At 43.6% G+C, this 15,574-nt stretch overlaps 1 protein-coding gene across 1 annotated transcript; it reads left to right on the forward strand.

The window, feature by feature from the left end:
• Positions 1–3,482: 3,482 nt before the first annotated feature.
• Positions 3,483–13,898, forward strand: LOC144672851 (uncharacterized). The gene is made up of 2 exons (XM_078534835.1): positions 3,483–4,028; positions 12,069–13,898. Exons 1-2 carry the CDS (start codon positions 3,506–3,508, stop codon positions 13,316–13,318), a joined length of 1,773 nt encoding a protein of 590 aa, XP_078390961.1. The 5' UTR covers positions 3,483–3,505; the 3' UTR covers positions 13,319–13,898.
• Positions 13,899–15,574: the final 1,676 nt, after the last annotated feature.

The following is a 15,574-nucleotide window of genomic DNA, read 5'->3' on the forward strand; positions in this document are numbered from 1 at the left end:
CTGGGTTGGTGATGTTGCTGACCATCCTGTGGCCAGAGCGTGGGTAGAGCACATCCTGGCAGGCCTCCACGGCATCTAGCAGTCACTCGAGGGACCCGTCATTGAAGCGGGGAGCTGCAGTCTTTTTTCCTTTGTTAGCCATGTCTCCTGGACAGCAGTGGTGAGCTGGTGGCAATGAGTGCTTTGCTGACAGCCGCCTTTTAAAGATGGTGACCGGTGTGATGCAACAGTGGGGTGATAGCAGGTGGGCGAATGAGAGCCTGCCTGCCATGGAAGCGGTGTGTTTCGTGGGAGTGAATAAATAATGAGGCAGGCTCAGGACAATACGGTGTAAAAACCTGCCATGTTCGTCGGCGGGAGGACTCCATTTTACCCGCCCACTACCGCACTTAGTGCAATTCTGGGAAAATTCCGCCCGTTAAGTGGGAAATATGGGAAGGCTGTGGCATTGTGGTATTGTCACTGGACTAGTATTTCAGCGACCTAGGGTAATGCTTTGGAGACCTGGGTTTGAATCCCACCACAGCAGATGGTAAAATTTGAATCCAATAAAAGTCTGGAATTAAAAAGTCTAATGATGACCATGAAACCATTGCTGGTTGTTGTAAAAACCCATCTGGTTCACTAATGTCCTTTAGGGAAGGAAATCTGCCATCCTTACCTGGTCTGGCCTACATGTGACTCCAGACCCACAGCACTGTGGTTGACTCTTAAAATGTCCTCTGAACAAGGGTGATTAGGGATGGGCAATAAATGCTGGCCTAGCCAGTGACGCCCACATCCCCTGAATGAATAAATAAACTATCCTGAACTGCTTTAGTCAGCAACAGATGGATCACTTTTCCCAATGGAACTTTTCTCAATGGAATGCATTTTTCTTTAAAGTTTTGAGTTATTTCTTTAAATGTTTGCTACTGCTTATCTACCTCAACACCCCTGATTCTATTTTCCCAATCAACCATAGCCACCTTCCCCCTCATACCTATGTCATTGCCTTTATTTAGATTTACGAGCCTTGTTTCAGATTTAAGTATATCACTTGCAAACTTAATATGAAATTCTCACATATTATGATCACTGTCTGCCATAAGATCCTTTACTATGAGACTAATTAAGCCTATCTCATGACATCACATAGGATCTAAAATAAACTTAACCTTGGTTAGTTCCATGGCACATTGTTCTACGAAATTGTCTCAAACTATCTTTGTCAATTTGATTTGTCCAAACTATACTAAGATTAGGGTTTCCCATGATTATTGCATTACATTTGTTACAAGCTCCTAAAATTTCTTGGTTGATACTACTGTTCAGAGGGCTGTAAACTACTTTCACCACTGTTTTCTGCTCTCTGTTATTCCTTATCTCCATCCATACTTATTCCACTGAGCCAAGACCCTTTCGCACTACTGCCTTTGTGCCATCCTTTAATATCAGGGCTACCAGGCCACCATCACCAAACCCGTGACCCCTCTTTCCCACCACTTTTTAGTTTAAAGTCATATCTACAGCCCTAATGGTTCAATTCACCAGGGCACAGGTCCCAATCTGGTTTAAGTGCAGCCCACCCCAAGGGACTGGTTCCCAACTTCTCCAGTGCTGATGCCAGTGTAAATTGAATGAAACATTTCCACACCATTTTTGTGCCACGCCGCTAACTCTTTGATCTGCTTTACCCTATCCTAATCTGCGCTCGGCTCGGGTACTAATCCAGAGATTATCACCTAAATGTTTTCTTATTAATTTAGAACCTAGTTCCTCAAACATCTTCCACAGAATCTCATTCTTAGTTCTACCTATGTCATTGGTTCCTACAATTGGATCCCCCCCCCGTCCAACTCTCAAGTTCTTTTCCAGCTGCGATGAAGTATCCTTAACCCTGGCTGCAGAGAACAGTATCCATTCCCTTATACTAACCCCTACTATTGCCAAGTTCCTTTTTTTCTCTCCATACCTCTGCCACAGTGCAATGGTCAGTTAGCCCATCCTTCGTGTTCTCATTCATATAGGTAGTAAGTGCCTCAAACCTGTTGAATAAGGTCAAGGGTCAAGGCTCCTCCATTATTACATCCTGGGTCCCCATACTTGCTTGACTCACAGTCACACCCACTTGTCCCTAACCAATGACAAACTTTAAAGTGCTGCTTAATCTAAGGGATGTGACTGCTTCCTGTCCAGGTTACTCTCAACTTCTGATGCTCAACAACGTCTCAGCTCAAAAACCAACCCAACAACTCTGAACCGAATTTCCTCGCATTGCAGAAACTTTAGAAAGTGAGAGCTGATCTCATTGAAACATATGCAATTCCTTGGGGGCTTAACGGGATAAATGCTGAGAGGCTCTTTCCCCTGGCTGGAAAGTCTAGAACTAAAGGTCATAGTCTCAGAATAAGGAGTTGGTTATTTAAGACTGAGATGAGGAAAAACTCTAAAGGTTGTGAATCTTTGGGATTCTGTGCTCCAGAGGGCTGTGGACGCTCAGTCCTTGTGTATATCCAAGGCTAAGATTGATAGATTTTTGGACTCTTAAGGGAATGAAAGGCATGGGAATTGGATGGGAAAGTGAAACTGAGGTCAGCGATTAGCCATGATGTTATTGAATGGTAGGGCAGGCTCCGGCGGCTGGGAGGCCTAATCCTACTTCCAATTCTTCTACTTTGAACAATTGAATGTAAGTTAGTATTCAAGATGTGGGCAGATGTAAGTCTTTTCCAGGTGTTAGTTTGGTCAGAAATATTTCTAATTTGGCGCTCACGTTACTTTTTGAAAAATCCTGTCATTTGATTAATGCTCAGTGTTTTACTGATGGGTTTCCTGAACTCCCTTCGTAATTACGTGCCTATTGTGCCGATGACGTTTGTTTTAAATATTTATGGCAAGTTGAAATATAAACTTTTTTTTTCATTTTATGTCTTCTAAAACACCTGTACTTCACTCAAGCTCGTGCAGATGACTATATATGACAGTAGTGTGATTCCACTGAAGCAACTTACTTTCCTTTTGCAGTTACACTCCAACCTCTGCGTGTACTTCCGTGCAAGAGATGAAAATGCCTCCGAAATCAACCCAAAACACACCTCTGGTCCCGGGAAGTGCACAAGTCCTGGATGTGTCTCAATGTAACGTGTTGACAGTACCATGCTTGGCCTGCAAGAAGAAACTGAATGCGTTGAATGTCCGCCACCATAGGATCCTGCATCGCACACTCGACATACTGCAGTACCAGGCGGGCAAACAGCCTGTCAGCCTTCTCTCCCTCCGGCTCCGCCGGTGGAGCATCATCACCAAGAGAATGCGGTCCAAGAAATTCAGCTCACTGGAGCTGCAGAATATCGACTTTGCGTACGAGACAGTGAAGTCCAGCCAATTGCGAACGTGGCCGTTTCTGGTGGAACGCCCCATTGTGTGCAGTAAAGAACTCCCGCTGCCCCTGAAGCTGCCTGACAAGCCCTGCGTGAAATCTCTCGGGGTCTGGCAGAACAGGAGTGCTCTTCGGAAAGCCCAGATGGAAGATGCTTATGTCTTTATGGATTGTTACGGTGGTCGGAGCAACACATGGTTCATCGGGATCTTTGATGGCTTTCAGGGGACGGCTGCGGCACAGTTCACTTCCAAAGAACTGCCTATCCTGATTCTGGAACAGTTGGAAACAGCTGGACACCCTTACACTCTGTCCAACGAAGAGCGTGCATACCTCTCCGGCTACGATCAAGGCATCTCCAAAGAGTCACACATCACTCCATTCTCTGCAGCAGCATCTAAGAGCAGAGGCACCAGCGACCACCCTTTTGGATCGATCCATGTGGCTTTTGCTAAAGCCTTTTGGAAAATGGACAGAATGCTGCGGCTCGGGCGTAATGAAAGTTCGAAGGTCCGCTGGAGCGGCTGTACAGCTGCTACCTGCCTGCTAGAGCCTGCACTCTCCCAGTCCCCGAGCGCGAGCGCAAGTGAAGTGAGTGGCGGCAGTGCGGCGGTCCTCCTGGAAGGCAGGAGATGGGAAGTCGGGACGTTGCACATTGCTAATGCAGGTAACGTGGTCAGTGAACCAACAGTGGGCCGGCCGCCTTTCAATTTTTATGAATTGAATGGATGAGGCTGATTGTGGCTCGTCCGGTCAAGAGTTTCTATTGCAACAGGTCAAATTATTTGTGTCTTGAATACTCGCGCTTATAATCTAATCCAATAATTTGTTTTTAAAAAGCTTTAAAAAGACCAAGGATGAGAAGGCTTAGTGTCATTGTGCTAGGAAGCGTTACACACTCAGCCTCTTCTCGTATGGTCTGCGCCGTGCGTGCTCCCCTCGTTTGCCAGAAGCCCATGAAACTCTTTCGAGTTATCAACAGTCACAGATTGCAACTCTTTCGAGTACAATCACAGTTCTTGGTTTCTGGGAGTGGGACGTGAACCCACAACCCTCTGATTCAAAGGCGAGGGTGCTATGAACTGAGCCACAGCTGACACCTCCCATGAAGGAGCACTGTGCACTATCCTGATGTCACAGAGCTCAATCCGCTGATGCGACGCCAGCACAGCAAAATTGGACCACGCATGTCCAGGACACGAATTAATACATCACTCTAACGACAGTGACCTTGCAGTGCCGTTCCTAGAACATAAGAAATAGGAAAGGGAGTGCGCCATTTGGCTGTTGGAGCCTACTCTGTCATTCAACATGATCATGGCTGATCTACCTCAACTCCATCTATCTGCATCATCCCTGTATCCCTTAATTGCCTTAGTATCCAAAACTCTATTGACTAAGCTGGAGCCCACTTTCATCGCCCATTTCTATTGCGAGGTGACTGCCACAACAGGCAAAGACTGACCCCTCACCCGCACAATAGCAAACACCCCACCTTCCTTTCGCTGCCTCAGAGCATGAGCAAAGGAAACAAGATGAGAAAGGATTTTGACTTTGCACCTTTCATCGCCTGTGGGGCATCCAAACATATTTGACAGCCAAATGAAGTTTTATTTTTGAAGGGGGAGGGGGGGTGCGGAGAGCGAAGAAACCTCCCATCGCAAAACATTTCATTGTCCAGACTTTGTCCAGTTCTGGTTCACAAGTAAACCTTTAATAGAATGGCATCTTTATTTCCCAACGTCCAAAAAAAGCCTATTAACTTCTGTCTTGAACATACTCAACAGTTAAGCACCCACAGCCCTCAGTAGAAAATTCCAAATATTCAAAACCTTATGAGTAAAGAAAGTTCTCTTAGTCCTAAATGGCCGACCCCTTATTCTGAGACTGTGATCCGGTTTTCTTGATTCCCTAGCTGGGAATCTACTGTCAAGCTCCTTAACATTTTATACCTTTCAATTAGATCACTCCATTCTTCTAAACTCCAGGGAATGCAGGCCCAGTCTGCACAGCCTCTCGTCCTAGAACAATCCCCTCAGCCCAGGAACCAATCTAATGATTAATGAATGTCACCTTGTCTTGCAACAGAGAGGGCAGAATGTCAGTGATTGTGTAGCACTGTTCTTCTTTAAAATTAATTAATTGGATGTGGACGTTGCTGGCAATGCCAGCATTTATTGCCCATCACTAATTGCCCTTGAGAAGGTGATGATGAGCTGCCTTCTTGAACTGCTGGAATCCATGTGGTGTAGGTACACCAACAGTGCTATTAGGGAGGGAGTTCCAGGATTTTGACCCAGCGACAGTAAAGGAACGGCAATGTTTCTGAGTCAGGATGGTGAGTGACTTGGAGGGGAACGTCCAGCTGGTGGTGTTCCCATGTGTCTGCTGCCCTTGTCCTTCTAGATGGTAGCGGTCGTGGGTTTGGAAGGTGCTGTCTAAGGTGGCTTGGTGAGCTCCTGCAGTGCATCTTGCAGATGGTACACACTGCTGCCACTGTGCATCGGTGGTGGAGGGAGTGAATGTGGATGTGGTGCCAATCAAGCGGACTGCTTTGTCCTGGACAGTGTCAAGCTTCTTGAGTGTTGTGGGAGCTGCACTCATTCAGACAAGTGGGGAGTATTCCATTACACTCCTGACTTATGCCTTGTAGATGGTGGACAGGCTTTAGGGAGTCAGGAGGTGAGTTACTTACTGTGGGATTCCTAGCTTCTGATCTGCTTTTGTAGCCAGAGTATTTATATGACTAATCCAGTTCAGTTCCTGGTCAATGGTAAGCATAAGGATGTTGATAGTGGGGGATTCAGCAATGGTAATGCCATTTAATGTCAAGGGGCGATGGTTAGATTCTATCTTTTGGAGTTGGTCATTGCCTGGCACTTGTGTGGTGTTCATGTTAATTGCCACTTGTCAGTTCAAACCTGGATATTGTTCAGGTCTTGCTGCATTTGGACATGGACTGCTTCAATATCTGAGGAGTCACGAATGGTACTGAACATTGTGCAATCACTAGCAAACACCCCCACTTCTGACCTTATGATGGAAGGAAAGTCATTGATGAACAGCTGAAGATGGTTGGGCATACGACACTACCCTGAGGAACTCCTACAGTGTTGTCCTGGAACTGAGATGATTGACCTCCAACAACCACAACCATCTTCCTTTGTTCTAGGTATGACTCCGACCAGTGGAGAGTTTTCCCCCTGATTCTCATGGACTCCAGTGTTGCTTGGGCTCCTTGATGCCACACTTGGTCAAATGCTGCCTTGATGTCAAGGGCACTCTCATCTCTCCTTTGGAGTTCAGCTCTTTTGTCCATGTTTGAGCCAAGGCTGTAATGAGGTCAGGAGCTGAGTGGCCCTGGCAGAACCTAAACCGAGCATCAGTGATCAGGTTATTGCTATGCAAGTGCTGCTTGATAGTATCTTGATATTAATGTGAGTCCTAAGTGCCAACTTTGTTGAGAATCCTGTTTTGTGGCCCTTTATCAAATGCCTTTTGGAAGTCCATGTGTACCATATCAACTGCATTACCCTCATCAACTCTCAGGGTGCCCGGCTGGCCTGCCTGCCCACCCGCCCGCCTGCCTGCTTACCTGCCCACCTGCCTGCCTGCCAGCATATCTGCCATTTCAAAATTAGTAAAATTTGGGCACAGCCTAAATATGCCTAAGTTCTAAATATGGCAGGCAGGAAGTGCATGCACAAATCTGCTGGGAAGTCTGCCTGCAGCCATATTGGAGAAGCTAAATGACATAGTGGTAGGAGCGCACATTGGAAACATTTAAACACCGAATAATTATTCAAATTATCCTTACCTCCTGGAGGATTTGTTTTGAATTTTTGAATGCTATTGTTGTTTACCCACCACACAGCGAAGTTGCAAAGTACAATGTGATGCTAAATGCCAAGAAGACCCCACCCTCCACTATTTAACAGGATCATGCTATACACAATGTTTGGCTTATCATTTTAGGCTGCTGGTTGACTGCTGGAGGTTCCTTGGTGGGTTTTATCATTCAGGAAAGATTCTTTTGTTTAAACAGGGAAAGGTTTGGCTGGTGTTGCAATGTTGTTGTTTGACTCAGAAATGGGTGCTCTCATTGGGCTGCCTTCAACACTGGACAATAAGGCAGAGCAGAAAGAAAGACATCATAGAGAAAGAGCAACAACCACAAGAGGGAGGAGGAGGAGAAGGAAGGCACTACACTGCAGGCCAAATCCACAGATGACATTTTTTTTCATTAATGGAATGTGGGCATCACTGGTTAGGCCAGCATTTATTGCCCATCCTAATTGCCCTTGAGAAGGCGGTGTTGAGCTTCCTTCTTGAACCGCTGCAGTCATGAGGTTTAGGTACACCCACAGTGCTGTTAGGGAGGGAGTTCCAGAATTTTGACCCAGCGACAGTGAAGGAACGGCAATATAGTTCCAAGTCATGGTGGTGTGTGACTTGGAGGGGAACTTCCAGATGGTGGCGTACCCATGCATCCCCTGCCCTTGTCCTTCTAGATGGTAGCAGTCATAAGTTTGGAAGGTGCTGTCTAAGGAGTCTTGGTGAGTTCCAAATTAATATGAACATCATCAAGGAGGTTGTTACCAAGCTGTATCACGTGCTGCCGCACAATGTGAGCTTTGCATCAACTTATAGTCAACACTGGCTGTGGCTGTTAAGGTCAATGTGGGCCTCACCTTTTATGGCATGGGCTCCTTTCAGAATGCAACAAATGATATCAACCACAACTCCCAGTTCATAATGCAGATATAGAAATCACTAAAAGTAGCAATGGAGACTAATAAGGTCATAAAAAGGCAAACAAAGTATTGTGATTCTAGAGGATAAAATTGAAAAGCAGAGAAATTATTTTGAACTTGTATAGGATCTTGATCAGACAATATTTGGAGTGCTGTGCACATTTTTGATCTTCATATTCTAAAATGATTAAGAGGCACAGGAGAAGGTGCAAAAAAGATTTCCTACAATGGTGCCAGAACTGAGAGGTTATACCTACCAGGAGAGGTTAACCAGGCTAGGGCTTTTTTTTCTAGAAAGCAGAAGACTGAGGGGGTCACCTGATCAAGATACTTAAGATTATGAAAGGTTTTAATTGCTTAGATGTAAAGGAGATCTTTTTACTTGAGGGTGGGGCCAGAATGAGGGTCATAAATAGTTGAGAACAGCATTGATGTATTAAGGGGAAGCTAAGCTACATAAGCACATGAAGAGTAATGATAGAAGAATATGTTGATGGGGTTAGATGCAGAAGGATGGGAGGAGGCTCATGTGGAGCATAAAAATGGGCATGTATCACTTTGGTTGTATGACTTGTTTTGTGCTATGAATATTTTTTAACACTTTGTATATTTGATGTATCAGGGAGGTAACCACGAGTAAACCTACATCTCCTTTCCAGTAGAAAGAGCAAAGCAGTACAAGAGTGCACGAGGTTTTGACTCCATGTCAAGCTTCTTCATTGATCAAGGTACTATAGACTGCACACTTATTGCCCTGCCTGCACCTTATCACCAGCCTGGCAACTTTATCGATCAAAAGGGGTTCCACCCCCTCAGTGTACAATTAGTTTGCCTGGGCTGCCTTTATTGAAAACAAGCTGCCAAGTTACAAGCCAGCTATTGGGTGACAATGGCCATGTCTTCCAGTCTTGTCTCATGACTTCTGTGAGGAACCCATCATAGCTGCGGAGCATGCCCACAACAGAAGCCATGATGCCATGAGGAACATTATTGAGCAGACAATCTGGATATCCATCGCCTAGACAGTTTCCAAGATTTTCAGTACACTCGTGAGCGCGTATCTGGATTTGATGTTGTTTGCTTCGCTGTCATGAGGGCCCAGCCTTTACCGCCGTTTAGGCAGCAACAAGTGCAGGAGGACAAAGAGGAAGAGGAATGAGAGTGGCCACCAGTATCCCTAGCTGCCAGAGCTCTCAGAAACCAGCTCATTAAGGAGTACTTCACCAAAATCTTCCCTCCTGTTCCCCAGTCACCAACAATACCACAATCCTTACCACTTTCCTTCGCTTCAGATTTATGGGTCTTGCCCTTAACTCACTACAAAGAAAAACATCAACACCAAATCCAGAACAAAAGCCACATTTATGAAACGATTATTCTGACTGTTTCTCCCACCACACAGAAAAAAATTAATGACTTTCGGGCAAGCTCTTAGTGTCTCTTGTGTGTGCTTCTTTTCCTATTCTTATACTTCTATGAAGTGTTTTCCCAGTGGCTAGAGCTTTATAATGAAAGGCAGTTAAACTTGCATTGAGAATACTTCAGATGTTATTGGAGGATGACTGTCAACAGTGCTTGGCCTAGAGGGCTCAGCTACAGATTGTCGCACCTTGTTGTGGCCTACATTAGTTTGGGCCTGCTGGCAGTTTGGCTATATCAAGGGTACTGACAGAATGGCTGGTGAGGGAGCAGGCATGAACTGAGAAAGAACTGTATCGGAGCCAGTGCCCTGCAAGCCACTTGCAACAATGACCCCCTAATGCATAAATGACAGCTGTATGAGGTTCCTTGCCAGCAATGTTAGCTGCTTTTGTAGTGCTATGAGCTCCCAGGACAGCAGTCTGTGCTACGTGCCATAGTAGCCTTCTGAACCTTGTCAGAGCTATCATAACAGATTCCATCATGGTGGGTTCCACTGTGGTGTTAATGGCTTTCACCACTCGGTTCATGTTAGACAGAATAGTCTCCATGTTGTGCTCAAAGCCTTGAGACAAAATGGAGTTCAACTTCTCCATGCCCACAACATTGTGCACAAGCTCTCTGGCAGGTTGACCAGTGCACCATACATTTCCTGGCAGGTAACAATCAGTCTTCTTCAGTTGCCTGTCCCCTCAAATTCTATATATGAGCCCACTGTGACAGAACTGGTATGTGACCTTGTCCTTCAGAGGCTGCACTTCCTATCCCCTTGCCCAAGCTCTTGTGTAATTTGAAGCAAAATATGATGCAGCACAGAAAGATACCATTCAACCCATTATGCTTGCTCTGCACAAATTGGTTGACGTGGTTGCTACATTGGCTGCATTTGCTGCCAACGCAGCGCGGCCGTCATCTTTATAGGGAGCAATGTGCAGCAGTCATTACTGACCCTGGAATTGGAAATATTATAGCGCCGGCAGCATCAAATTAACACATTTAACAATGCCCTCCATCCACAGCTCACCCTGCCTTGAATCATAATTTTCTTCACAAATCTAGAATGGTCCTCACAATTGCATCTTTACTTTAATGGTGAACACAAGTCTCCACAAACATAGCTGAAAATCATAGCCTTATGAACTGAGACAGGTTGAAGTGAAGATCTTACACTCACAAAACTAAGTATGTTTAGAGGTAAAGCCCTGGACCTCACAAACCCAAGTAATTTGTTGCCATTTTGGGGATATGTGGGCAATGAAATAAGAAGCTATCACCGTTTATGAAGATTTATGTGCATGCGCAGAAGCGCTGTCGGTGACCACCTTGCGTTGACAGGAGTTGCAGTGTTCTACATTACAATAGTAACTAAACTTCAAAAGTAATTAATTGGCTGTAAAGCACTTTAGTGGTCATGAAAGGCACTATATAAATGCAAGTCTTTTCTTTCATTCCAATTATTCCACACCCCTTGCGTATTCCCATGGTAAATATTTCCCCATCAAGTATTTATCCAGTTTGTTTTGAAAGTTATCACTGAATCCGCTTCCACTACCCTTTCAGGCAATGAATTCCGGATCATAACCACTCACTGCGTAATCTTTTTTTCCTCATGTCTTGTTCTTTTGCCAATTAATCAACAACTTGTCAACAACCCTTCTGCCACTGGAAACTGTTTCTCCTTATTTACTCTATCAAAACCCAGCATGATTCTGAATGCTTCTTACAAATATCTCCCTAACTTTCTTACTTTAAGGTGAACAACCCCAGTTTCCCTACTCTCTCCATATAGCTGAACTTTTTAATCTAATCTAGCTCCTGAAATCTGCGTGGTGCCACTGTCTGAGAGGATTCCAGCAGGAGCGGATTGAATGTAGGTACCTTTTTTAGAAGGTTGTGATCCTTTTCCTTAACTGACTGAGTAGTATTCAAATTATTAACAGCTAAAATGAAAGATCCGACTGGTTGGATTCAATCCCAGCTCCAACAGTTAAATGGGCATTGTATCTGGCACCAGCTGTGCCCGTCTGTTCCTCCCCATTTGGGACTGTTATCAGTGTGATCTTAGTCTCAGAGGAAATTACTTTCCTTTTTTATGATCTCCCCATTAAAGATAAGTAATTCCAACTGTATCTTTTCATGCAAATATTCTGTACCCCTACTCTCAGACCATAACAATTTCTAGTTTATTTACAGTTAACTAGCCCGCTCTGGCAATTTGTTGCATATATTTCTATTTTATGGAGTGCACAATTTTAATCACCATTGAATTGAAATGTATCTGAATTCCCCATAGGTGTTCTTGGTTGGTGCTCACAGGCATTGTGATTTTATAAAAATTACTGCTTATGTAACTGATCAGAATTGAACTTGAAATGTGACTAATTATTCTAATCCTTTTACAACCTTGAGTACTTTTTAAAATGTGTGTGAAGAATCAGTTCATATTGTCTGCATACAATAAGCCAGCATTAGAAAGTGACTAGATATTTATATCTTCAGTACTTAATCAATAAATCAGTATTGTCTTTCCGCAGGTGATGTACATGCTGTCTTGTGTAAAAATGGAAAAGGTTACCGTTTAACTGAAAACCACAGCACCTCAAACCATAAAGAACGTAACCGTGTTCTTCGGGCCGGTGGAAGTATCAGTAAAAATGAACGACATGGGCTTGTGGAGGGATTCATTCAATCAACGCGAGGGCTTGGATTCCATGGAGACCCCAAGCTTAAAACATCTTTTGTACCAATACCATATACTGCCTCTGTCCCTATTGATTCCTCATGCCAGTTTCTTGTTCTAGCTTCAAGTGGATTTTGGAAAGTGCTAAATAGATATGAAGTAGTTTCAATCTCATTGGAAATGCTTTCTTTTTATTTTCCAAAAGCTAGAGAAATTCACTCAAGAATTCATTCTTCACACGTTATGGAACCAGATGACCAAAATGTGAACAAAATTCCTGCCATAGTTAGGTTGCTTGAGGAGTTTTCACAGCAGGGCCGCCAAGATGTTGTTATAACCCTTAAACATTTATTTGAGGAGCTGTTAATAAGCAAGAAACATGGTTGGAACAGGAAGAACAGGCCTGATCTACACAGCCATTTGTCATTAAGGAAAGAACGTAGTTCTCTTTGGCAAACCCTGCATAATTCTCTTCAGAACGTTGCAACAAAGAAGGAATACATGCCATTCAATAAAAATATTATTGATCTGGTTTCAGCAGAGATGGAAAATAACAGCAACATATTCATCAGAAGTTTTCCTGAGGATACTTTAAATGAGGAGAACAGTGAGGACAGGACAACAGTGGACAATTTTCCTGAGAAACCTGCACTAGAAGAGGAAGTTAATGGCAACAGGACTGCCACTGAACACTCTACCATGGAGCTTTTAACAAAGGAGGAATATAATGACGACAAAATATCAGTGACTCGTGTTGCTGAGGTGCCTTCACGCACCGAGAGCCTAAAGGGTCTCCATAAGCAAGAGGATATAACCAAAAAATCAGAGAAGCAAAAATCAGTGATCTTGAGTTCTGAACAAATTGAAACATCTTCATTAGAAAGGTTTGCCGTTGAAGAAGCTTATCTTACGAATCAGGGAGAAAACAGAAAAGCATCAAGTCAGAAAACAGTTGAGGAGCAACAAGAAATTCAGTATGAAACTTTAGCAAACACTATCAGCAAACGATTAGTTGAAACTGCTAAACAAGCAGGAGCTTGTGACAACATAACAGTGCTCATATTGTTGCTTCCTGGATGTGCTAAATCACATTCTGTAAAATAAATGACATAAGCTCAGCCATTACAGAAATGGTACATTTAAAGAAAATTCAACTTTCTGCCTCTGTAAACATGAAGCTGGTCACAGCCAAATGTGATACATTTGTTAATTTCAAAAAAACAACTGGTTAAGCATATCACTGCACAGAAAAATTCAATGTTTGTTCCATCCACAATATAAGCTTTTCCTAAAATACAGGGAATATATGTTGATGGCTTAGTGGATAAGTGGACTGGCACTATTCCTTGCCAGAATGGAGATGATTGGATAATTCCCCTGTCAATCATGCCTGGCGACCCCACTGCTATAAGTGACTAGGGTGGATTTTACCCACATAATTTGCACTAAACCAGCCTCCACTCACTATATTTTGCTGGAGAAATCACAGTTCTTTCATCTGGAAAAGTTGCTGTGGTTTCAGGCATGAGTTCTTTTTACTATTGTTGGTAAAGACTCAAATAGACTCTGTTGATTGTTTGCTGTAGTATGCTCTTTAAATAGACTCTGTTGAGTAAATAAACTTTGTTTGCTGTAAAGTACATTGTTTCCTGTAACAAAAACAAAAATACCTGGAAAAACCCAGCAGGTCCGGCAGCATCTGTGGAGAGAAGCACAGTTAACATTTCAAGTCCGAATGACCCTTCAACAGAACTAAGTAAAAATAGAATAGAGGTGAAATATAAACTAGTTTAAGGGGGGTGGGACAAGTAGAGCTGGATAGAGGGCCAGTGATAGGTGGAGATAACCAAAAGATGTCACAGACAAAAGGACAAAGAGGTGTTGAAGGTGGTGATATTATCTGAGGAATGTGCTAATTAAGGGTAGAAAGCAAGACATTGTTTCCTGTAAGTCTTGCTGTAAGACCCGGTCTGCGTCCAGATCATTGGCTCTGTGTAGTGCGACACTGAGCAGTAAAGGTTCAGCAGATTCAATCCAAAACTTTGGTAAATTGGCTGATCCCATCTGGCTCAGTGGAAGAGATGTGACAGATGACTGTACTGTCTCTGAGAAAGGGAGAAAAAAATAAATCAGCCAGGATTTCTGCTGTTCATTGCTAGGCATTAATCATACTGAGAAATGCATGACAAATACTGTGTCTGAGTGCATATCATATTTGGTTGTGATACCTTCCTGATAAAATAGCCCAATGTGAACCTAAAACTGGGAAAGGTGCAGAGGAAGCCGATGATCAGGTGAAGAATCTGGCAAAATCGAGAACATGGAGGCCCTGATGATGTTAATAGTAGGGCTTTATTTTAATACTGCTGGGCTGCTTCCACTTGGCAGCAGACAAATTTACAATCTGGCCAATAGGATGGAGAAGAAGCTAATGGTAGTAGGCTGCAGCTGTAGACCAGAGGGGACGGTTGCCAGCACCCAGAAGACAATGTCTGCTCAAGACCATAATTGGGAGCAGGAGTTTGGGAGAAACAGAGGTTTACATACAAATATACGAATTAGGAGCAGGAGTAAGCTACTCAGCCCCTCGAGCCTGCTCCGCCATTCAGTAAAATCATGGCTGATCCTATTGTAATCTCAACTCCACATTCCCACCTACCCTTCATAACCTTTCATCCCTTGCTTATCAAGAACCTATCTAATTCTGCCTTAAAAATGGTCAAAGACTTTGCTTTCAGTGCCTGTTGAGGAAGAGAGTTCCAAAGATTCACCACCCTCTGAGAGAAAAAAATTCTCCTCATCTTTGTCTTAAATGGGTGACCCCTTACTTTTAAACAGTGAAACCTAGTTCAAGATTCTCCCACAAGAGAAAACATCTACTCCACATCCATCCTGTCAAGACCCCTCAGGATCTTATATGTTTCAATCAAGTCACCTCTTACTCGTCTAAACTCCAGTGGATACAAGCCTAGCCTGTCCAACCTTTCCTCATAAGTCAACCCTCCCATTCCAGGTATTAGTCTAGTAAACATTCTCTGAACTGCTTCCAATGCATTTACATCCTTCCTTAAATAAGGAGACAAATACTGTACACAGTACTCTAGATGTGGCCTCACCAATGCCCTGTATAACTGAAACATATCCTCTCTACTCTTGTATTCAATTCCCCTCACAATAAACAATAGCATTCTATTGGCTTTCCTTAATACTTTCTGTACCTGCATACTAACCTTTTGTGATTCATGCAATATGATGCCCAGATTCCGCTGCATCTCAGAGACTTGCAACCTCTCACCATCTAGATAATATGCTGCTTTTGTCTATTTCCTGCTCTATATTTAATGGGATAGAGAAGTCTTG

This window comes from Cetorhinus maximus, chromosome 3 (assembly GCF_964194155.1).
Source record: "Cetorhinus maximus chromosome 3, sCetMax3.hap1.1, whole genome shotgun sequence".
Lineage (NCBI taxonomy): Eukaryota > Metazoa > Chordata > Chondrichthyes > Lamniformes > Cetorhinidae > Cetorhinus > Cetorhinus maximus.